Source organism: Acinonyx jubatus, chromosome B4 (assembly GCF_027475565.1).
Source record: "Acinonyx jubatus isolate Ajub_Pintada_27869175 chromosome B4, VMU_Ajub_asm_v1.0, whole genome shotgun sequence".
Lineage (NCBI taxonomy): Eukaryota > Metazoa > Chordata > Mammalia > Carnivora > Felidae > Acinonyx > Acinonyx jubatus.
In genome coordinates this window covers 133,088,832-133,113,227 of record NC_069387.1, presented here as the reverse complement: position 1 = coordinate 133,113,227, position 24,396 = coordinate 133,088,832, and the positions used below count along the sequence as shown (strand labels likewise).

General features: G+C 55.4%; 1 protein-coding gene across 2 annotated transcripts in view; it reads left to right on the top strand.

Moving 5' to 3' along the window:
* Positions 1–24,396, top strand: part of LOC106979905 (NADH-cytochrome b5 reductase 3) — a 27,817-nt gene extending 3,421 nt beyond the window's left edge. The window contains exons 2-9 of one of the 2 annotated variants that reach the window (XM_027070582.2): positions 4,590–4,721; positions 8,051–8,123; positions 8,509–8,615; positions 10,646–10,775; positions 11,270–11,353; positions 11,535–11,620; positions 16,204–16,303; positions 23,228–24,396. In XM_027070582.2, coding sequence (XP_026926383.1) covers positions 4,590–4,721; positions 8,051–8,123; positions 8,509–8,615; positions 10,646–10,775; positions 11,270–11,353; positions 11,535–11,620; positions 16,204–16,303; positions 23,228–23,400 — 885 coding nt within the window. In that variant the 3' untranslated portion in view covers positions 23,401–24,396. Of the gene's footprint in view, positions 1–4,589; positions 4,722–8,050; positions 8,124–8,508; positions 8,616–10,645; positions 10,776–11,269; positions 11,354–11,534; positions 11,621–16,203; positions 16,304–16,393; positions 16,545–23,227 lie in introns of those variants that run through there. The other variant, XM_027070583.2, reaches the window with a different exon arrangement.

The window sequence follows — 24,396 nt, the reverse complement described above, 5'->3', positions numbered from 1 at the left end:
TGCTCTGTGGAGGACTGTGTGTCTTCAAAGGGACAAGATGAGCTGGTGCCCCGCCCTCACCCGGGAGGGATCTGGCCTCTTGCCCTGACTCCTGAAACTTCCAGGCAAAATAAAAAGAGTCAGACAGAGACCTGGGGGGGGGGGGGGGGGGGCTTGTTGCTGTCCCTTCACGAATTTATCCACACATGTTTACTGAGTGTCCCTGCTCTGAGCTCTGGGGATGCAATGGTGATGAGACCACAGATTCCCCCACCTCCCCCCACCCCCGCCCCTTCTGGGGCTTCTGATCTAGGATCTGCTGTTTCACGGCGACTGTGACCACACGTAGGCTCTGGCCCAGCCGTTTGAGCCACGGCTGGCATCCCGGGTACGCGAGGCTGGTACTTGGAAGCTGGAAGGTCTGGGCTAGGGCTGCGGCCTCCACCCAGGGCCTCCCTGAGCCTCGGTTTCCTCATTTGTTAAATGAAGAATGCAGTTGGCCTATTTCCTACCGCTGTGGGTCAGTGAGGAAATACAGGGGAAGGTTCTCTGCAGATTGTACAATGAGCTGCAGGCCAAGCGGCTGTGTTGGGGGAAATCAAAACTCCAGGGAGCACCAGACACAACTCCAGCTGGCTCTCACTGTCCTTCGAGTTCATCTCCAGGGCTCCCTACGATGCAAACCTAACTTCACTCCACTTTCTCCCCAACCAGTGTTCCCCATGGATATGGCTTCTCCGCTTGACATGGCAGGGCCCGTAGCAGAGGAATCTGCAGAATAGTCCTCAGTCCCAGGGGAGTTTAGAGAGGGGAGCAGGGGCTATGGGAGTCTGCTGAGGGCCTGATGAGCTAGGGAGGGGCCAGTCAGGGAAGATTTGACATTTAGACTGGGGTCTGAAGGATGAGTAGGAGTTTCCTGGCTGGATGAGGGAAGAGGAAGGGCATCTGGGGCAGAAAGAAGAGTGTGCAAAGGCCTGAGGAAAGCCTTGTGGCCAGCGTTACAGCCACATAGCAGGGGCCTTGAGTGGAGGCAGGCAGCGGGGAGCCATCGTGGGTGTTTGAGGAGGGGACGGTGGCCTGTTGGTTTGCAAGTTGGGGCCTCATCACGAGAGGCAGGGTATGAGGCTGTGGGATTCGGGCCTTGGGCTCTGTGGCTGGGGCACAGAGAGGGCACCTGGCCTGGGAGGTGGCTCCGGAAGGGCTAGACGGGCCTGGGGTTGAGTCCTGGCTCCACCCTTGACTGCTGTAGGACCACGTGCAAGTCACTTAATGTCTCTGAGAAACAGGGACAGTAGTATCACTTGTGAGTGTGGCCCCCCAAGGATCGGCTGTGGTGCACCTGGGGCAAGACACTGACCTTCTCTGGGCCTCAGTTTCCTTATCTGTAACCTGGTGATAATCACAGCGCCTACAGCCAAGGTGAAAACGAGGATTATCTCAGGGAGCTCACGTCCCACTCCTGGAGCCGTGCCAGCTTGGGAACGTTTGCTGCGTCTGCTCTGTGCACGGCCCTCTCACCTGTCTTCCTGTCCTCCCCAGCCCTGGAGGAGACTGTCCTCTTGCACTTGAGGGGGGTGGGGCCTGGAGAGGCCACGATTCTCTCCTGAGGTCCTGAGCTGGGGCTTGAACGAGGGCCTTTAACGAGACCCAGGATGGGTAGAACGCTGTGCGGTGCCTCGGACGCGGTAGGTGCTGGTTAAATGTGCGGCCGCCAGAGACCCCTGCCGCATGGTGGGTGGGGCTGGAGAGGGGAGCCTTGGCTGGCTCCCACAGCCCGTTCCTTCGGACCCATCGATCACAGACCAGGGGCTCTGTGGGGTGAGGCCTGGACCGCACTCAGCCTGGAGGCCCTGCCTGGGAGAGAGGCACCTTGTTCTAAGCCCGACAAAGCGCGCCTGTAACCACAGCCCACAGCCGCAACAGGGTAACTTGAAGCCGCCGGGCCGGTTTGGGGAGCAGGGGCCAGGCCTGGCGCGGGATCTTGGTGCTTCTGCCCTTCCTTCACTTGGGTATTCTGTCTCCCCAGTGGTAGAGGCCCACCGAGGGTGTCAAGAGAAGCTCCTGTGTGTGCTCCCACATCCCTCTGTGGCCTGGGTACCCTTATCTCATCTCATATCTTGACTCCCCCAGGAGGTGGGCCGAGCGGTAGCTCTTAACCTTCCTTCTACAGATGAGACACTGAGGCTCAGGTACTCGGCCAGAGCACCCTCCCTGGGTTGACACAAAGTGGGAATCCTGGCAAGGCTTCCAGGAAGCCAGGGAGCAGTAGGGTGGGCCTTGAGAGAGCAGGGTCCTCTCACCCAGCCCTGAGTAGGGCAAGGACCACCTCCAAGTCTATTCACTACCTCAGGAAGCCCACAAAGGAAGCAGAGAGGCCTCCGTGCCAGCAGAGAACTTGGCTCTGAGCTTCCTGGCAACCAAGGCAAGAAAGGGATCTAGTAGGATTATGATAAGAAGAACACATGGTCGTTTGGTGAGAGAACCGAGGTCAGGGAGGTGTGCTGGTCACGGGTGCCGAACAAAACCTAAGACAGCTTTCTGGAGAAGCAGTGTTTTGTGCTCCCAGCCTCACCGTTTGAACCACCACTGTGGCCTCCTCCCCACCCCAGCCCTAGTTTTATTTTGAAGTTACTTCAAACTTACAGTGAGGTTGCAAGAATGCACGAAGAATTCTTGTAAACTTTTTGCCCAGATGGCCCAACCGTAAACGTTTATTGTATTTGCTTTGTTAGGTGTGTGTGCATATTTTATTTTTGTTTTAATTATCTGAGAGTAAGTTACAGACACAGTGTCCCTAAGTACTTCAGTGGGTGCCTCCTAAGAGCAAGGATGTTCTGTTGCCCAATTACAGGGCAGTGATCAAGTCAGGAAAGTAGCGTTGATCCAATGCTCGTGTCTAATCTGTGGGCCTTAATTCATATTTTGCCAATTGCCTCAGTATTGACGTTCATAACTATTTTATTTTTGGCCCAGGATTCGATCCAAAACCACACATCGCATTCCGTTGTTCTGCCTCTCTGGCCTCTGTGTTGGTTCCCTAGGACTGTGTAAAAAATCACCACAAACTAGCGTAAAAGAAATGACTCCCTTACGGTTCTGGAGGCCAGAAGCCTGAAATGAAGGTATTGGCAGATCAGCTGTCTGTCTGGAAATCTAGGGGAGGGTCCTTCTTGTCTCTTCTTGCTTCTGGTGGCTGTCGGTGACACTTGTCACGGAGTTTAGGGCCCGCCAGGGTGTTCCAAGATGATCTCGTCTCAAGACCCTCAGTTGAGTTGCATCTACAAAGACCCTTTTTCCAGGTGAGGACACATTCCCAGGATCTGGATGGATTTATCTTTTGGGGGCCACCGTTCAACCCACAAGGGCTTTCTTTAATCTGGACCCGTTCTCCACCCTTTCTTTGTTCTTGTTTTTTTTGTGTGCCATTGACATTTTTGAGGAGCCCTGGCCAGTTGCCCTGGAGAATAGCCCTCACTGTTTCCACATGGCTGTAGACAGATGAAGTGATCCCGTTTCACAGACGGAGAAGCAGCTGGGAGAGGCTAAGCGATTTGCCCAGGGACAAAAAAAAAACAGCTAGAAAGTACAGGTGGCCAGTCGTCTTTCTTTGCAAGGTTGTTCTCTCCAAATGAACCTAAGCAGTGAGCTATCTGCCATGAGATTTGGGTTTTGTCTGTTTTTCAAAAATCGAAACCACCTCTTAGGGTCTTTCCGAGGCTGAGATGTGGGGGGCAGGGCGTTGGCAAGGAGGAGCCTCTGAGGGTCACACAGCACGGTGAGCATGGGCCGGTAGTTGAAGAGTGTGACTGGGGAAGCAGGTGGACTCAGGTTCAAATTGCAGCTCCCCCCCCACCAGCTGTGTGAGTGTGGGCAAGTTGCTTCACCCCTCTGAGCTGTTTGCTCATCTGCAACCCTATGGGGGTTGTCCTGGGATGAACACCTGTGTGGGGCTCAGCACGGTGCTGAGCAGTAGACTCTCAGAGCTTCAGGGGACCTTGCAGGTCACCTGGTCCAGTTCAGGGAGGGGAAGGGACTTACCTAGGATCACACAGCCAACAAGGAGCAGAGCTTCCCAGTGTCCAGTTCAGTGCCTCAGCTGTCCCCCACACCTGAAGGCGGAATCCTGGGGCTCAGGGGTTTGTCTGTCTAAATAGAGCTAGCACTTGAGATCACTTAGTAGGACCAGGGAAACTGACTAAAGGAAGGGAAGGAGGGAGGGAGCACAGGCACACAGTGCTCAAGGTTAAGCATAATTACTTGTGAACTTTACTCTGAGCTTCCTAGCAGCCAAAGTGAAAAGGGATACGTGCCCAGTTAGGTAGCTTTCTTTGTCCTGGTTCATCTGGGAAATGGAGCTTTTCCAGTGACTTAGGAATAACTGATAGGTTTCACGTGTCTCGTTTTTGTAACTTCTCCCAGCCGACGCCAAAGTAGGTGATGGGGTTCCCTGGATGAGGATGGTGGGGGAGAGGGTGCTCCTGGAAGAGGGGACAGCATGAGCAGAGAGAGGCCTGGAGGTGTGAAACAACTGGTGTGTTTGCGGGAAAGACAGGTGGCAGGCCCCTCCCCGTGCCCACGCTGACCTCGTGGGTCTGTCACTGTCATTTCAGTTGGGCCACGTGGTCCTCTCCCCAGTCTGGTTCCTCTACAACCTGCTCATGAAGCTGTTCCATCGCTCCACCCCGGCCATCACCCTTGAGAGCCCGGACATCAAGTACCCGCTGAGGCTCATCGACAAGGAGGTGAGTGCCAGTCACCATGGGGGCAGGGTATGGGCCCCCGGAAGCTCCTCTGTCTCCCTGCCTGCATCACAGTGTTTGTTGGCACCTGCTGTGTGCCCAGGGCATGCCCCCCTCCCCCCCCCCGCCGAAGTAGGTCCTATTGTCTGCCCATCTCACAGATGGGAAAATTGAAGTGATGTCCCTTTCTTTTAAATGTTATTTTTTTTTAATGTTTATTCATTTTTGAAAGACAGAGAGACAGAGCACAAGCAGGGGTGGGGCAGAGAGAGAGGGGGACACAGAATCCGAAGCAGGCTCCAGGCTCCGAGCTGTCAGCACAGAGCCGGATGTGGGGCTCAAACCCACGAACCATGAGATCATGACCAGAGCTGAAGTTGGACACTTAACTGACTGAGCCTCCCAGGTGCCCCGAAGTGATGTCCCTTTCTAAGGCTACTAGTAAGCTGCAAAGGGATTTGAACCTGTGTCTCTGACCACGGAGCCTGTTCTCTGAACCACACTCTCTAGCCCACAGAAGGTCAGAGCAAGAGGGACCCCTCAGGACTTTTGGGTCTAAGCACCCATTGAACAGATGGGAAAACAGAGGGCAAAAGAGGAGTAGGGGGGTATCGGAGGTCACACTGTGTGTTAGGGGAAGGACCAGGACTCAGGCCTGCCCCTTGCCTTGGTCCCACGTGCTTCCCGTCCCGGTGCCCCTTTCCTTAAAGCTAATGACTCCTCCTCGCCCCCACGGCCATCGGCTCGGGGCCTGGTGCTTCTTGGACTCAGATAACTTTTGCCTCTGTGCAGATTCCCTGCGTGACCTCATGATCCCTCTGTGTGGCTCCCCCTGCCTCTCTGGAGGGCTTGCTCCCGCCCTCCCTGTTGGACGCTTTTCCGTTTCAAACTTCTGATCGTGATTTAAAACCACCCTCTCCCTCCCTTGCCCTGCCTCCCTTTAGCGGCTGCTCTTCTCTCCCTCATCAGAACCCCTCCCTTGTGCTATTTCTGGCCACCCGCAGCTGCCTCGGAAGGGGTGTGACAGGGAAAACTGAGTCATGGAGCAGAGAACGTCACCTGCAAGGCCCTGAACCCTGGGCCCCTGCTCCGCCCTAGGCTCCACATCAGTCCCAAGTCCCCGAGGCGCAGAACTGGGGCTTCCTGAGCGGCTTTCGTACCAGGAGTTCGTTGAAAAGTCAAAAACCAAAGAGGAAAAAAACCCGCCACTTCCCAGATGAGACCAGACTTACCCTTTCAATAGGTTTTGTAGACGTTTTAACAATTTTTTTTTAATTTTTTTTTTTAACGTTTATTTATTTTTTTGAGACAGCGAGAGATAGAGCATGAGCAGGGGAGGGTCAGAGAGAGGGAGACACAGAATTGGAAACAGGCTCCAGGCTCTGAGCCGTCAGCCCAGAGCCCGACGCGGGGCTCGAACTCACGGACCGCGAGACCATGACCTGAGCCGAAGTCGGCCGCTTAACCGACTGAGCCACCCAGGCGCCCCATCATTTTAACAATTTTAATTCCAGAAGTAATGTATGATTTATATGTGTTCACTCTAAAAATCCTGTTTATAAAGTATGAATGCCCCATCCTTCCCATCCCCCCCACACCACCCCTGTGCAGAGGGTCCCATTCATGGGCCAGTGTGAGCCTTCTGGGCATCACATTCGCGTATATATGACGTATGGAGTTTTAGGTGTGTACTTACTTTCTCTTTCTTTTAATAGCCTGATTAAAAAAATTTTTTTTTATTATTTTTGAGAGAGAGAGAGAAAGCACGTGAGCGGGGAAGGGGCAGAGAGGATCTGAAGCGGGCTCGGTTGATAGCAGTGAGCCCGACATGGGACTCGAACTCACGGACCGCGAGATCATGACCTGAGCTGAAGTTGGACGCTTAATCGGCTGAGCCCCCCAGGCTCCCCTGGTTCATTATTATTATCTTTTAATTTATTTATCTTTGGGAAAGCACAAGCCGGGGAGGGGAAGAGAGGGGGACAGGGGATCTGAAGTGGGCTCTGTACTGAGAGTGGAGAGGCTGATGTGGGGCTCGAACCCACGAACTGCGAGACCGTGACCTGAGCCGCAGTTGGGCGCTCAACTGACGGAGCCGCCCAGGTGCACCCCTAGTTCATTGATGACTATCTCGTATTTCCTCATAGGGACGTCGCACAGCGGACCCCCCCAGTTCCCTTTGACCGGGCCTGTGGCAAAAGTCCTAGCAGTTAAATCTGCCCCGTGCCCGTTATAGCCTAGCGGTGGCTTTTTGGGGTCAGCAGGTGGGTCGACTTTGGGAAACTTTCGCCGAGCTCCCCCACAGGCACAGGGAGGCCCCCACCGCCTGCCCTTCCTGGGCCCACTGACTTGCACGGTCCCCTTGAACCTCTGGGGCTCTGCTGCCCAGCTCATCATGGCCAGCAGCCGAATGCCGGCACCGTGCAGAGCTCTGCACCGATGTTCGCGTGTCACTTTTGCTGTGCCTTGCTAGCGTTGGCCGGCACAATAATTACCAGTGTTTTCCCCTCGTTTCTGTTCTTCTTCCAAAAACTGGCATGTGGGTTTCTGACCTGGAGCCCCAGGACCAGTTGAGAACCCTGGGCTCCGTTCCCAGAAGGCCTGGGGCTCAGTTTGCGTGGAGTGCAAGGTTTCCGGGGGATGCGGCTTCGGGCCTGGGCTTCTGGGGCGGGGAGACCCCTGGCTGCCGAGCCCAGTGTCCTGAGAGGTCGCTGGGCTCTGGCTTCCTGAGATCAGACCCCCGGGCTCTGCTTGCATACTTCAGGGACGCTCAGAGTGATGCTCCGTGACTTCGGAGAAGTCTGTTGTCCCCAGTGATGGCACCGTGTCCACGAGCGCACGTTGCCACATCGCCTAGTCTCACGTGGGCGTGAACGTGTGCCCGACGGCTGCCTGCCGTCCGAACGACCCCTCCACACCCACGCTCCTGGCTGCACTGGGCGCAGGGGAGACCCCACAGAGGCCTTGTCTCGGCCCTGCCCCTGGTTTGCCAGCCCGGGGCCCGAGCTCTTCCTGCCACCCCAGGACACTGTCCAAGCTGATGGCAGGCTTGGGTCCCCTCTCTTGCCCCCAGAATTTCCTGAGCCATCTGGCAGCCTTCCTTTGGGATCCGAGTTCATTCCTTACCCCGACCACCTTGCTGTGTGGCCCCGGTTGGGTCCCTGCCCTTCTCTGGGCCCGTGAGAGCAGAGGCACACCCAGCGTTGGCCCGCGCGTGTGCAGCTTGTGAGTCCGCGTGGATCAGCATCGCTTCTCACACCGGGCGCTGGGAGCTCGGCGGTCGGGGGTCCCCCTGCCCCGGGTGCCGTCTGACAGCTCGGGCCTCCCCGCAGGTTATCAGCCGTGACACCCGGCGGTTCCGCTTCGCCCTGCCTTCGCCCCAGCACATCCTGGGCCTCCCCGTCGGTGAGCGCAGCCCTGACCCAGCCCGAGTGGAACCGGGTGCTGGGCCGCAGGGGTGGGAGCTTTGCCCTCGAACTGGGGAGAGTGGGGAAGGCTTCAAGGAGAAGGTGACAGCCACGGGGGCCGCCAGGGATGAGCGTCAGCCAGAGAGGGGAAGTCGCTGCTGTCCCCGGCAGCGGTACCAGCGTGAGCCAAGGTGTGGCTGCAGGAACTGGGACGTGGTGGGAATCCCCGTGGGGGCGGGAAGGGGGTCGTGGAGCCCAAGCCAGGCCAGGCTTTCAGTACGGGCTGGGGCAAAGGGCGGTGAGTTGACTGGCCTCAGTGGACCCTGCAGAGACAGCTGGCGGCCCCTCCAGAACTCCCGGAATCACCCCTCCTCGTCCTGCAGGCCAGCACATCTACCTCTCGGCTCGAATCGATGGAAACCTGGTCATCCGGCCCTACACTCCCGTCTCCAGCGACGACGACAAGGGTTTTGTGGACCTGGTCATCAAGGTGAGGGCTCGGGGCCATGACCGCGTGGGGGCAGGGCTGACCTGGTCTCTGAAGGCCCGGTGCCCCCTTGCACCTGGTTTCTGAACGATTGGCAAACTCTGGCTCCCCAGCAAAAGCCAATATGGAGGTCTTGGCAGAGGGCAGGCGCTGGGGCTCAGGATGAGTGTCTTCAACTCAGGACAGATCGTCTGCAGAAGAGAAACCAGGAAGGTCGAGCAGCTCGTGCAGGGCTCACCTTCCCGCCCTTGGACGGGCAAAGCCTGGGGCGCTGGGTCCCTGGTGGTGGCCCCAGGGTGCTCGCTTCACTGCACTCGGTCACGCGGTCTTGTGACCAGCAGGTCCTTTCCTGAGCACACTTTCCTGAGGAAACGGCCCACGGGCCCCTCAGGAGCAGTGTGAGGAGCTTGGGGCTGTTGTCTGGAGACCTGGGATCCATCGTGGGTCAGGGCTGAGCACACACTGTGGAGACGCAGCCTTTAGAACCAGAGAGGCGCAGAATAACCAACAAGGATCTTAAAAATCATCGTATTGAGTGGAAAAAGCAATGCCAGTACACTTTTGTGAAAGTTAGAAGCACAGGCTTTCCAGAATGATCCATGTTCTTGGATTACACGTCCAACTGCTATGAACCAGCCGAGGCTTGGATGTGGGCTGTCGGAGGCCCTCCCAGTATGGGCCCCAACCCCCATGGCCACCCTGGCTCAGCGTTCCTGTGGACCAGGCTTACTGTCCTACCTCCGCTGCGTGGGTCCCCTCACTAGGCGCTTCATGGTGGAGGGACCGGCAGAGACCCCCTCTGGGCCAGAGCTGAGGCCCAGGGGCTGTGAGGGCAGGAAGGGAGCAGGGTCTGTCAGTCCAGGCTGTGGCCTGGGTCCCTCCTTAGCTTGGGGTCATTTTGATCGTGCTGGGTGCCCAGGCCTAGCCTCGGGAGCCTGTCTTTGCCTGGAGAGCGGACCCCCTTGCTCCAGGGGACAAACATGTGAGACTGAGCGCCTGGAATGGCACCAGAGGTGAGGCAGGTGGGGTGATGGGCGCTGCTCCCCCGGGCAGGCAACAGGGGGGTGAGATGTGGGGGCCGAGGACGCGTTGTCCAGACAGAGAGGAAGGAAAAGGACCTTCCCGGTGCAAAGGCCCTGAAGTCAGAAGGAGGCTTTTAGACTGACGCAAAGGGCGGGGGCTTCAGAGGACAAGAAGGGGGAGGTTGGGGGGCAGGCAGGGCCTTGGGGGCCCGGTAAGGTTTGGGCCTTTATCCAGAGGAGAGGGAAGGCGGTCCGGTTCGGACCTCTGTTCTTGTTGGAATCACTCTAGCCGGATGTGGAGAAGGTGTCGGTGGGGGGGGATCCAAGTAGAGGATGGGAGACTCCGGAAGACCAGACCCTCCTGCCTCAGAGACCTTGCTCCCTGCTCCCCGTTGGCCAGAGTCCTGGCCCACATGCCTCTCCCTGTCCCCGCACCCTCCCCAGCCGCCCCCTCCCCGCCCATCACTCCTGCTTGCCCCTCGAGGCCCAGCACCCTCGGCCCTGGCCAGGGCGAGCTGCTCACCCTCGGTCTCCCCGTGTCTTTCTGGTAGCCCTTCCCTTCTTCCAGAGGGGAAGTCCCAAAGGGCACGGCGGGGTGGGGGGTGGCGGCGGGGAATTGTTCCAGGAGCGCGGTCTCTATGACAGCACAGAACGGAAAGAGCTGAGGGTACGCAGGAGGGGTGGGGCCCAGCCCATCTCCCCAGAGGCTTTTCTGCGCTGACCTCGTGGGAGTCTCCTGCAGGGAGGGGGCACGGAGACAGTTCTCTGCAGAACGTTGATGCAGCAGGCCCCCGGGTTGGTCGCCTTGTGCAGCAGGCCGAGGCTCTGTGTTCCCGGGGGATGTTGGGGAAGGGCGGACTCCGGGGGGGCTGGCACGCAGACGACTGGCCGGGGCACTGCGTGAGAAAGCCACACGCAGGCTGCAGAAGAAACCCAGAAGAGGTTCCTCTCTTGCCTCTGTGGCCCAGAGCTTACCCTGGTGACCCTGCGGACTGTGGGAATGTCTTGCAGGTTTACTTCAAAGACACCCATCCCAAGTTTCCTGCTGGGGGCAAGATGTCCCAGTACCTGGAAAGCATGAAGATTGGGGACACCATTGAGTTCCGGGGCCCGAACGGGCTGCTGGTCTATCAGGGCAAAGGTGATTTGGGTTGGAATCGCGGGGCCCCGCGGGCGCGGTGAAGGTTGGGTGCAGGGCCCCGATTCTGCCGCTGTCTGGGTGGGTGACTCTTGTTGGGCAGGCCGTCTCCTCTCTGGGGCCTCGGTTTATTCGGCCATAGAGGAGGGAGATTGGCCAGCACAGGGCCTGCACACGGGCTGCCCTCGGGGGCCAGATGTGGCCCCCAGACCAGCTTGGTTTGTCTGAAAACAAGTGAAAGCTTCGAGCTGGAGCACGTCCCGCTCCCCAACCCCCCCCACCGCCCCCCAGTACCGTCTGCGGTGGGAGTGAGGGGCTCACCCTCGCGCTCCCCTTGGCCTGTAGCTCCGCCTTCCCATCGTCTCCCTGCCCCCAGCTGGCTGCCCACACCTCAGGCCCCCGAAGCGGGAGCGGGTTCCCCAGCCCGTCCAGCCCCAAGTACCGCCTGTTTGAGAGCTGGGGTCTCCCCGTCTCCTTCTACCTTCTCCTCTCCCCAGGAAAGTTTGCCATCCGTCCAGACAAGAAATCCAACCCCGTCATCAAGACGGCGAAGTCTGTCGGCATGATTGCAGGAGGCACCGGTATGTGGACCCAGAGCCCTTCGCTGAGCCCCCAGCAGGCAGATGTCACGGGTCAGGGTCAGGGCGCAGACAGAAGCAGTCGTGAGCTCCCCAAGGTCAGGAGCCTGGGCCTGGTTGTCCTGGCACCTCCCCTCCACCCCACCCCGTGCCTGCCTGGCGCTGCTGGGCCTGTGTTTTGCAGGCATCACTCCGATGCTACAAGTGATCCGCGCCATCATGAAAGACCCAGATGACCACACCGTGTGCCACCTGCTCTTCGCCAACCAGGTCAGTGAGTGTTCCCGACACAGATGCGCGGGCCCGGCTCCCCCAGAGGGGGTGCCGGCCCCTGTGGGGCACCCATCGGGGGGTCTGCACGGCTCTGTGGCTGAAACGTGAGGGTCCTCTGAGCGTCCTGTGCACAGGTAGCTTTCGCTGTAGCTGGTGGGCGTCAGGCTTTACAGTCCAGAGCCCAGGGTCTGACCTGAGTGGTGCTGCTCAGGGCCGGGGGGGGGGGGGGGGGCGGAGGTGGGCGGAGGGGGTGATGCTGCTGGAGCACCCCCCACCCTGGGGTTTGCTCCCTGGCTGCTTCCTCTGAATCTCAGAGCTCACTCCACAAACAGCGAAGAACCTGGCAGTGAAGGGCAAGAACACTGGGCTGGGTGGGGGCTGGCCTGGAGCCAGAGGGGCCGAGAGCACACGTGCATGCCGTCCCTGAGCTGGGGGTGTTGGGGCAGGGTTTGGACCCGGTCTCTCTGGCTCCTGGGTGTGTGTCCGCCTCCCCATGCCTGTTGCCCGCCTGCCCAGGCCTGCCGTGTGGCCTTGGGCAAGCCACTTGCTGTCTCTGGGCTCTGCTCCCTCATTGTGGAATGAACTGATGAAGTCAGGTCATCCCAAGGGTCTTTCTAGATTCACTGTTTTATGACTGAATGTGTGGGTTTTGCAGAGTGATACCCCTTTGGGGCAAAGCCAAGGTGAGACACCCATCCCCCAACAGTGGGGGGGCCATGCCTAGCCCCCTGAGCCTCTCGGATGTGGTTCAGGTCAGCTTGCCCCAGGGCCCATCTTTGAGGAACCAAGCTCAGAGGGGGAGGGGCCTGCCTGAGTCCTTGGACCCGCACAGCTGCAGGACACAGCTCTGAGGCCCACCGAGGGGGCTGCCAAGGGGCCCCGGGGTGGGTGGGAAGAGCCAGTGTTCTGAGGTGGTGGGGGTGGGGTGAGGTGGGATGGGGGGACGCTGGTTCCACTTGGTGCTGCTGGGTTAGTCTCTGGAGGCCGTCAGTCCTCTGTCACCTGAACAGGACATCCTCACGCCTGTCGGCCCACTGGGCTGGGCGGTAGAATGATCTCCACTTTATATAGCTCTGGGCTCAGAGACCCGGAGAGGTGCTGGACCTGCCAGTCGCACAGGAAGGAGCGCGACCAGGACTCGAGGCAGAGCGTAGTGTACGAGAGTAACTGTATTTTAGGAAATACTGTCTTGTTTTACATTTTTGCAAGCCTTTGTGATGTGTGGCTTAGTGGAAGCCGCTGGATCCCATATCTGGTTTTGCGTTCCGTTGGGGCAGCGTGGCAGGTCACGGAGCCTTCGGGAGTCCCAGTGTGCGCCGTGATGGAAGGAGAGTGAAACACGCACACGAGGTGCTAGTGTTCTGGGAAGACAGAGTGTCCGTGCGCAGCCAAGAAAGTTTGAAAAGAGAGAATAACAGGGTAGAATTGATCGTGCTACTAACACATCTGTGATGGAAACAGTGGCTCCAAAGCCACACACGAGAACTGGGCTTGCTGGGGCTTAAGCATTTCCAGGTGACACGATGGAAAATCCAGACTGTGCCGGAACATGCTAGAACACGTGGCTATTTACATTTAAGTTAGCGAAGATTAACTAACATGGAAAACACCCTCTCTCATGGGTTCTGTAGCCCCGCGTGGCATGCGGTTACTGTATCGGGTAACACAGATCCGGAACATTCCCACATCCATCGTGGCAGAAAGTTCGGTTGAATAGCACTGGCCGAGGGACAGGGCCGAGCATACACGAGACTGTCAAGTTGGTGCAGGTGGCGTCTCAAACCCGAGGAGAGAGATGGAAAGGAGCGTTGGGTCAGCTGCTATGACTTTGGAAAGTGCTGAGTAGACCCTACTTTAACCTTAAAGTAAAATGAGATTTAGGTTAAAAATGTACGTGTAGAAAAGTGGTGCGTTAGAGGCTCTAGGTGAGCCTTTTTGTGAGTGTTGAATGAATGAGTGGGGATGGGCCGTCTAAACAAAACACCAAAGGAGAGCCCATCTGCTTAAAAATGGAAAAAAAACCCCTATAAATGAGGTAGATAAACAGCTGGGGAAGAAACCCATGCTGCAGCACCACTATAGAAAGAGTCTTTTCAAACTAAAGAGATAGAGCTAGGGATACAACATCTCTCTTTTTGAAACGATAATAAATACGGGCACCTGGCTGGCTCAGTTGGAAGAGCGTGAGACTCGATCTCGGGGCCATGGGTTCAAGCCCCACACTGGGTGTAGAGATTGCTTAAAAGCAAACAAACAAACAAATGTGAGATCGACGCTCCGTGCCTCTGATGGGCAGAGCTGTGAAACGGTCATTACACAGTGCTGGCAAAGCTGTAGGAAGACAGTCTCGTCGCTGCTGGTGTGAGAGAGGCCCACCCAGGGAATACGGGGCTGCGGGTATTGAATGCCATACCCACGTGGAATTTTCTGCCCCAAACTCCACTTTCTCAGATTCATCTAAGAACTTAGGGCAGTGAGGATGGTCAAGGAGACATTGTTTGTGAAGGAGGGTGTTCAGAACGATTTAAATGTCCTTCAGCAGGGAACAGTCCGTTGGTCCAGCACAAGCTGGGCAGCTGGTAAGGGAAGCATTGGTGCTCAGAGGCCGGTGACGCGTGGGGGGTCTGCGGTGCGTTCTTTCCTTAGGAGAGCAGGTGGCGGGGCGCCTGGGTGGCTCAGTTGGTTAAGTGTCCGACTTCAGCCTAGGTCACGATCTCGGTGTTCCCTAGTTCCAGCCTCAGAGCCTGAAGCCTGTTTCAGATTCTGTGTCTCCTTCCCTCTCTCTGCCCCTTCCCCACTCATGCTCTGTCTGTCTCTCTCTCAAAAATAAATAAACATTTAAAAAAAAAAAAAAAAAGAGCAGGTGGCAAGGTGGCCTGCACGCCCTGGTCCTATTTTTGTTAAAAAGAAAGGATATGTAGTTATTAGAAAACAAAGTCTAGGGGCGCCTGGGTGGCTCCGTCAGTCAAGTGTCTGACTCTTGATTTCAGCTCAGGTCATGATCTCATGGTTTGTGAGATGGAGCCCCGCGTCAGGCTCCGTGCTGATAGAATGGAGGCTGCTTGGGATTCTCTTCTTCTCCCTGCCCCTCCCCTGCTCTCTCACATGCACTTGCTCACTTTCTGTCTCTTAAAATAAATAAATAACATGCTCACCCTCTCTCTCTTTAAATAAATAAATAAACCAACAAACATGAACAGAAAAAGAAAACAAAATCTAAAAGATACACAAAAAATTCTATCTCTATCTCTATCTATCTGTTATCTCTATCAGGTAATAGACTGACCTGGTAAGACTATCAGCTGATTTTTCTTTTCTCCCATATTTTCTATAGTTTTTCGCACAGAGATTGTCGAGCCTGAGCCCTGGCCCTGTTCTCACTCCCATCAGCACAGGCACGGCCCCCTGCCCCCCTTAGAAATGGGAGAAACGATCAACACCCTCCTCCCCGAGACACTCAGAGGCTCGTGCTTCCTGCCTGCAGCCCATTTCCCAGAGGGGAACACTGAGGGGTCAGGACTGCAGGGTCCTTATGAGAACAAGTACGGCTGGGTCAGCCCCTCCTGTAGCAAGACGCCCTCCACGCAGTGGGTACTCAGCAAATGTTCATCGCTGTGGCTTCAGATTATTTGTCTTTTCCTGCCCATCTCTCGATGCCACTAAGCGCCCCCAGTAGTCCCTTTCGCTGAGCCTGTCCGGGTGCCGTTGGTCACATGGGACAGAGAAAATACATCTCTGCATCTCTCGCTGTCTGCCTCGGTGGGGAGGGCCATTCTGCCCTGGCCCAGGGGCTCAGTAGTGCTTTGTGAGTGGGCGATCCCTTCTGGTTGACAGAGCTCTTTGGCCCCCAGTTTAATAACAGTCCCATGAGGTCAGTTAGGCTGCCCACTGATTGGAGGAGCCCCTTCTATCTTCTGTGATCTGTGAACGCATGAGGCAAAGGCCCGTGGTCAGAGGGCCCATGTGAGGAGCACGCCGATGCCCCTGGGGAGTCCGGGAAGGCTTCCTGGAGGAGGTGGTACCAGGCTGAAGGACAGGGTCACGTGGGGCCAGCCGGATGAGGCCGGTGTGAGCAGAGAGTGGGGAGCTGTAGGTCAAGCAGGGGGTCAGCAAGGGCGAGGCTGTGGAAGGAGCGGGTGTGACCTGGGGAGCAGTGTCTCCGTTTCCCAGTTTACGGATATACAGCCCGAGACGCCAGAGCACAAAGAGGCTTGGCCGAGGGATGAGGGTGGTGGGACGGTTGGCTCTTTTAAGTGGACGGTCAGGACGGTCCGTCCCTGCTCTGCAGTTGCGTGTGCCCGGCCTCGTTTGCTCGCTCTCCCCGCTCCCGCTTACAGGGGGCACGTCTCCTACAGTGCTGGGCGCCTTCCGCAGACGCCGTTTGTAATGAACGTCTTGTCTGCAGCTTTGATCCGCTCCTCCGGCGAGGTGGGCAGAGCGGGGCGGGGGTTTCTGGGAGTTTCTGGGAGTCTGGCTCGGCTCTGCCGGGCCGCTCCCCAGCAAGCGCCGCCAAGTGCGTGGCCCCCAGCGGGTGGGATGACGAGCCGTCCCTGCTGACCACTGGGCCCTGTCCCCCGCAGACTGAGAAGGACATCCTGCTGCGGCCCGAGCTGGAGGAACTGAGGAACGAACATTCTGCTCGCTTCAAGCTCTGGTACACGGTGGACAAAGCTCCCGAAGGTGAGGGCAGGAAGCGCTGAGGGGGCCGGGGGCGGGGGGATGGCGCTGGACCCTTCCCAGGGTTGAGCCTTCTGCACCCTTCATCTCCAGTGGTGCTCAGGGTGGCCGTGTGCGAGGGAGGTAGTATGATGCCCTCTCACAAAAATGAGGAAGGAGGGATCAGAGAGGGGAGGTAAGTGTCCCACAGCACACAGCTGGAAAGCACCAGAGCCAGGGCTTGAACCCACATCCTCCTCCCCCAGAGCCCAAGGCCCTCCCTGGCTGCCCCGCCTCCCACCGGACAAAGAAAGTTGGCCTTTCTCCCCTTGGTGGGGGGCTCACTCTGGGGCAGGTCTTCAGGGTCACTGCTGGGGTTGGGGGCAAGTGCCCCCGCTTTGCACTTTGCACCCTGTAAGGCACGTTACGCCCATTTTTTCCCTGGGCAGCGGCTGGGGGCCAGGCCGACGTACCCTTACCCTCATTCGACCTGTCCGGGTGGGCTGTTTGCCAAGGTCATGTAGGAGGCAGTGGATGAGGGCCACCTCCAAAACCCGAACCGAGGCTGCCCCCTAGGAGTTAAATTCCGCTTCATTCTCCCGCTTTGGGTGGAGACGTGGGTACGGGAAATACCTGAGTCTCTTCTTTGCTGTGAGAAAAGCAGCAGGTCGGGCTTCTTGGCCGGTGGTCCTGATGGCGTCTGGCTGCAGGGTTGGGAGCCTGCAGGGAGGTGGTGCAGCCTCGGAGACCCCCACTCCCTCCAGAGGCCCCTCAGCCAGCTGTCCTTCCGTGTCCTTCCTTCGTGTCAGGCTGCAGCCCCACGGGCCGGGCCTTTCCGCTTTTCAAGAGAAGCAGGGCCCTGCATTTTCATGGGAAACTTCTAAGTGGTGGGAAATGGACATTTTTGAAGCATCCTTAGGGCACCGGCGTGTGATGTCATTCGCATCCGCCCCCCCCCCCCCCCCCCCGGCGTCCACCTCCCCTGGAACCGGGCAGACGGGCTCTAGGGGCAGGTGCCCATCTCATGAGTGGGAGGAGCCACCCTTCAGGGTTGACAGATCGGGTCCTGGGCCTCCTGGCTGAGACCTAGGCTGGGATGTAGGTGAATTGTGGACCGGACGGCAGTGCCCTGAGGCCCCTGGCTGGCCGGCCGGCCTGGACCAGCCCATCCAGGCTCCTGGTGGAGCCCTCGCTCTGTTCAGGAAGCCAGCTTGGCCCCGTGAGCTGACGCTCTCGTGGAGGAAGATGAACACGAAATAGGTTTATTAGCACGTTATAGAGCAGAGGACCTAACCCTTGGGCAACAGCAGGATTAGGGGTGCTGACCGTGCCGTTGAAAAATCTGCATATAACTTTTTTTTTTTGATGTTTATTTATTTTTGAGAGAAAGAGAGACAGAGTGCGAGCCAGCGGAGGAGGGGCAGAGAGAGAGAGGGAGGCACAGAATCCGAAGCAGGCTTCAGGTTGAGCTGTCAGCACAGAGCCCGACGCGGGGCTCGAACCCATGAACTGTGAGATCATGACCTGAGCCGAAGTCGGACGCTTAACCGACCGAGCCACCCAGGTGCCCCAGCATATAACTTCTGACTCCACAAACACTTAACTACTAAAATAGCCTACTGTTGACCAGAAGCCTTGTCGATAACAGCCGATTAACACAATATCGTGTGTATTTTTACACACCGTATTCTTACGATAAAGTAAGCCAGAGAAAGTGGTATTAAGAAAACCGTAAAGAAAATATATTTACTGCACTAACCAGAAAAAATGTACATGTAAGTGGACCCGTGCTGTTCACGGGCAAACTGTAGAGTCCGGCAGGGAGAGGCGGCAGGAGCACTGGTTCCTGGAGTTGCTTTTTTTTTTTTTACAGTAAAGAAAGCAACATTTAGCTTGTATTTGTGTCTCACTGGAAGTCGGGGCCGTCGGGGGGGGGCGGGAATGAGAGGAACCGGAGAGGCTTACTCCCTTCTGGTTACAGTTTCTAGTAGCGTGGGAGGGTAGGCTCCACCCGTGGCGGGGCCTCCTTGTCCCCGCTGCCTGCGGAGGAGGGGCCGGCGCTGACCCCTGCTGGTGGCACACACCAGAGCGCGGCCTCCTGGGGGCTGTTGTAAGGGGCACCCGCTACCCGCCGGAGGAGGAGCTGGGCTGGGTCGTCTCCTGGCTCCTGGCACTTGCGTTTATTGTTACCCTGACCCACAGTTCAGGAGGAGTCGAGGTGTTGCCACAACGTTAGGTAGAAGCTGAAATTCTAGGTGCCACGAGAAAGACGGCGTAGCAGGTGGGCAAGGGCCGTCGTGGAACTGAGTGAAGGAATGGGGCCTGGGGCCAGCTCACGTGCAAGTGCGGCTGGCCTGTGCAGTACACGTGTAAAGGAAAACGCACTATTTAAACAAAATCCGTGTCAGTTTGCGATGTCTTCTATAGCCGCGCATTTTACATACTAGCAAATACAGCTTAGTCCCGTGCGTATTTTTAAAAAATAAACTTGGGGCGCCTGGGTGGCGCAGTCGGTTAAGCGTCCGACTTCGGCTCAGGTCACGATCTCGCGGTCCGGGAGTTCGAGCCCTGCGTCAGGCTCTGGGCGGATGGCTCAGAGCCTGGAGCCTGCTTCCGATTCTGTGTCTCTTTCTCTCTCTGCCCCTCCCCGCTTCATGCTCTGTCTGTCTCTGTCTCAAAAATAAATAAACGTTAAAAAAAAACAATAAATAAAAATAAACTTATACCGTAGTGCCTGGGTAGCACAGTCGGTTGAGCATCAGACTTGGGATCAGGTCATGATCTCGCCACTTGTGGGTTCGAGCCCCGCGTGGGGCTCTGTGCTGACCGCTCAGAGCCCGGATCCTGCTTCGAATTCTGTGTCTCCTTCTCTCGCTGCCCCTCCCCTGCTCGCTAGCACTCTGTCTCTCTCAAAAATAAACATTAAAAAGTAAAATAAACTTATACCAAAAATAAAGTCAAAAGAAACTTCTACCTCCTCCACCCACCTCTGCCAGCCCCCTCCCCTGCCTCTGGCAACCAGCAGTCTGTTCTCTCTGTGAGTTTGCAGTTTTTTGTTTTTGGGGTTTTTCTTTCTTTCTTTTTTTTTTAAAGATTCCACATGTAAGTGACTCATACGGTGTTTGTCTTTCTGTCTGACTCATTTAGCATAACACCCTCGAGGTCCATCCATGTTGTCACAGATGGCAAGATGTCATTCTTTTTATGGCCGAATAATATTCCATTGTATTGAAGGGGTTCAGGTCTCACCCACACCCCTCCCCTCCAGAATGTGCCACTTTGGCACGTGGGTTATTTTGAGCTGAAGGCACTTGAGACCCTGTTGGGCTCAAGAGAAACTTCTGTCCCTTCCTCAACCACACAGAAGAATCTAAACTGAGGGTCTTTCCGGGGCGCCTGGTGGCTCCGTCGGTTAAGCATCTGATTCTTGATATCACCTCGGGTTATGATTTCTTGGTTTGTGAGTTTGAGCCCCACATCAAGCTCTGCACTGACAGCACGGAGCCTGCTTGGGATTTTTCTCTCTCCCGTTCTCTCTGTCCCTCCCCTGCTTGCCCTCTCTGTCTCAAAATAAATAAAAATAAACTTAAAAATAGTAAATAAATAAATAAATAAATAAATAGGGGGTCTTTCTCAGAATGAGGGCTATTATCAGAGGTAAATTTTATCTGAGTGACTCATCTGTATGGCAGGGCAAATATCTAATAAACAAACATCCCTTCTTAGCCTGCCATGAAGTACGTTCCCTCCCTCTGAAGTCTCAGACGTCTGCCCCCTTCTCCCGGGTTCAGAATGACATATGGACCTCATTTTGCCTGACTGCCTTTGGAATTTCCATGTCTGTGTGGATTCCCTGTATATAGGCTATTAAATTTGATTTTCGCCTATTCAGCCCTCTCATGTCAACTTGATTCTTAGTCCAGCTAGAAGGACCTTTCAAGGGAAAGGAATTCTTGCTCTGTGAAAGCATTTGTAGCACAATTTCTTTATCCATTCATCCATCAGTGGACATTTAGTTTGCTTCCATATCTTGGCCATTGTAAACAATGCTGCAGTGAGCATAGGGTGCATATATCTTTTCGAGTTAGTGTTTCATTTTCTTTTTTTTAATATTTTATTTTATTTTTGAGAGGTGGGGAGAGAGAGAATGGACCCGAAGCAGGTTCAGCACTGTCGGTGCAGAGCCCAGTGCAGGGCTCGAACCCATGAACCCTGAGATCATGACCTGAGCCAAAGCCAGCCGCTCAACCACCTGAGCCACTCAGGCACCCCAGTGTTTTCATTTTCTTCGGATAAATACCCAAAAGTGGAATTGCTGGGTCATAGGGTAGTTCTATTTCTAATTTTTTTGAGGACCCTCCATACTGTTTTCCACAGTAGCTGCACTCGTTCGTACTCACAGTACACAAGGGTTTCCTTTTCTCCACATCCTCTCCAACACTTGTTTCTTGTCTTTTTGATGGTGGCATCCTGACAGATGTGAGGTGTGCTTTTGGATGGAATGTTCTGTAAACGTCTGTTAGGTCCATCTGGCCTAATGTGTCGCCTGAGGCCGATGTTTCCTTACTGATTTTCTGTCTGGGTGACCTAGCCATTGACATAAGCAGGGTATTAAAATCCCCCACTCTTACTGTATTGCTCTCTCTCTCTCCCTTTAGATCTGTTAGTATTTGCTTTATGTGATCAGGTACTTCTATGTTGGGCACATAAGTGTTTACCAATGTTACATCATTGTGGGGTTGACTCTTTACCATTATGTCTCTCCCATCTTTGTCCCTTATTTACTTCAGCTTTCTTTTCGTTTCCACTTGCACAGAACATCTGTTTCCGTCCCTTCACTCTCGGTCTGTGTGTCCTCCCAAATGTCTAAAGTGCGTTCTTGTAGGCAGCACATAGATAGGTCCCGTTCGTCTGTTTTCGTGCAATTTCAGTGTCGTTAACGCAGTGTTCTATTAGTTTCAGGCGTACAGGGTAGTGATTCGGAAGTTCTGTACGTTACTCAGCGCTCATCACGAAAAGTGTGCTCTCCATCCCTTCACCGTGTCACCCAGGCCCTCACCCTCCCCTCTGGCCACCATCACTGTGTTTCCCACAGTTAAAAGAGTCTGGTTTTGGTCTCTCTTTTTTTCTTTGTTGGTTTTTTTCCCTAAACTCCACTTGATGAGTGAAATCGTATGGGATTGTCTTTCTCTGACTGCCTGATTTCACTTGGCATAATACTCTCTAGCTCCATCCATGTTGTTGTAAATGGCAAGATTTCGTGGCATCTCATGGCTGAATAATATTCCCTCGTATATATGCACCACATCTTCTTTATCCATTTATCCTATCAATGGACGCTTGGGCTGCTTCCCAAGGTATCTTGGCTGTTGTAGAGAACGCCGCTATAAACACTGGGGTGTATGTATCCCTTTGAATTAGTGTTTTTGTATTCTTTGCGTAAATACCCAGTAGTGCGATTTCTGGATCATAGGGTAATTCTGTTTCTAATTTTTTGAGGAACCTCCATTCTGTCTTCACAGCAGGTGCACCACTTTGCATTCCCACCAGCAGTACGCAGGGTTCCCTTTTCTCCACGTCCTCGCCAACACCTGTTGTTTCTTGTGCTTTGATTTTAGCCATTCTGACAGGTGTGAGGTGACATCTCCTTGCGGTTTTGATTTGCATTTTCCTGATGAGGAGTGATGATGAGCATCTTTCCATAGGTCTGTTGGCCATCTGGATGTCCTCTTTGGCAAAATGCATATTCACGTTTTCTGCCCAGTTTTTAGTTAGATTGTTTTCTGGATGTTGAGCTGTATCAGGTCTTTATATACTTCAGACACTAACCCTTTATCAGATAAGTCCTTTGCAAGTATCTTCTCCCATTCAGCGCGTTGTCTTTTAGTTTTGTGGGCTGTTCCCTTTGCTGTGCAGAAGCTTTTTATTTTGATGTCGTCCTAATAGTTTATTTTTGCTTTTGTTTCCCTTGCCTTAGGAGACATGTCTAGAAAAATGTTGCTATGGCTGATGTTAAGAGAAATTCCTGCCTGTGCCTTCTTCTAGGAATGTTATGGTTTCAGGTCTCACATTTAGGTTCTTAATCCATTTTGAGTTTATTTTTGCACACGGCATAAGAAAGTGGTCCAGTTTTATTCTTTTGCATGTGGCTGTCCCGTTTTCCCAACACCGTTTGTAGAAGAGACTGTCTTTTTCCCATTGTATATATATTTTTCCCCCTCAGACCAACAGCAGCCCAGTGCCCTGTCGAGGCTTTATTTGACATCACTCCCATTGTACATTCTTGCCTCCTTTGTTGAAGATTAATTGACCATATAATCATGGGTTTATTTCTGGGCCTTCTATTCTGTTTCATTGAACTATGTGTCTGTTTTTATGTTGGTATAGATAGGTCTTGTTTTTTATCCAGTCACCTTTTTTTCCTCTAGTTTTTTTTATCTTTACATTTATTTATCTTTGAGAGACAGAGACAGCACAAGTGGGGGAGGGGCAGGGAGAGAATGAGACACAGAATCCGAAGCCGGCTCCAGTCTCTGCGCTATCAGCACAGAACCTGACGAGCGGCTCGAACTCACGAATCGTGAGATCATCACCTGAGCCGAAGTCAGACGCTTAACCGACTGAGCCACCCAGGCGCCCCCACTCAGTCACTTTTGATTGGAGAATTTAGTCCATTTACGCTTAGAGTAATTATCGATAGATACTCACTTACTGCCATTTTGTTAATTATTTACTGGCTGCTTTGTTCTGGGTCAGCCAGGCTGGGGCAGGGGATCAGGGCAAACGTTTGCTTCGGATCAACCTCTTCATTCTTCAATGTTTGTTGAAAGAAGGGAGGAATTCACAGCACAGCAGTTTAATGGTCAGGGGGAGGCGGTTTGGGGTAGGTGGGCAGTCGTTGGTCAGTCACACGGCCACACTGGGACTCACCTTGTCTCCCGCCTGCAGCCTGGGACTACAGCCAGGGCTTCGTAAATGAAGAAATGATCCGGGACCACCTTCCGCCCCCGGAGGAGGAGCCGCTGATACTGATGTGCGGCCCCCCGCCCATGATCCAGTATGCCTGCCTGCCTAACCTGGACCGCGTGGGCCACCCCAAGGAGCGCTGCTTCGCCTTCTGACGGCCAGGCCCTGGCTGCTCGCACGCCTGCCCCGCACACTCACCGTGCCCCGTCCACAGCCGCCCTCCCCGCCGTTGTTCTTTAACGTCATTTCCCGCCACATCTCCCGCTGCGGCCCTGGGTGCAGCCCGCCCTGCCTGAGCTGCGGTGGTGACCCCGCTGGGCTGGTTCCCCCGAGGGACCCCTTTGGGAGCAGGGTGCTGTTACAGGCAGGCCACCTCCAGCCACCATCTGGCCCTCTTCAGTTCTTACCCGTGATGCTCAGCCCTGGCCCCGCCCTGCCTCCACCCCACCCACCCACACACTACTAGGCCAAGGCTTCCAGCACTGCGATCCACCCACCCCTCGCAGAGCAGACCGCAGTCTGGAAGCAAACACAGGTGTACGGGCAGCCCAGAGCTGCAGGTGCCAGGGACCCCCCCCCCAGCCACCGGCTCGGGACCCTCACCTGCCACCCCTCACTACCTGCTCTGGGTCACAGCCACCTGACACTACATAACAGGTAATGCCAAAAAGTGCTCTCGGCAGGGACTGTGGGGATGAGAGTCTGCCCCCCTCCAGTGCCCAGGCAGGCCCCGCCAGCAGGGAGCTGGGCTCTCCCGGGGCTGGAGCAGGAGGAGGAGACTGGCCCACCGGCCCAGGGCTCCTCCCGGGGACACGCAGGCCCTCCGGAAGCCTCGGCATTTTCTGCAACACACCTTAACTTCGGGCAGCTTTGGGAGTTCCAAGCTGTCGGCCCAGCAGTCTCATGGGCTGCCTCTGGGCCCTGGGCCCCCAGCCCTGATGGCAGAGCTGAGACAATGTTTATTTATTCCTCTGCCCCAAACCCGCCCGTCCTGCTGCCTGCGCCCCAGCATAGGGGAGTTTGTCTGAGCAGCGTTCTCAGTGACCTCAGTGTTGCCTTTAGACGAGGGTGGGTGAGCCTCTTGCGTATCGGCTTTTCCAGAATCATTTATGAGCAGAAAAGACGTTGAAATAAAACTTTGCTAATACTAA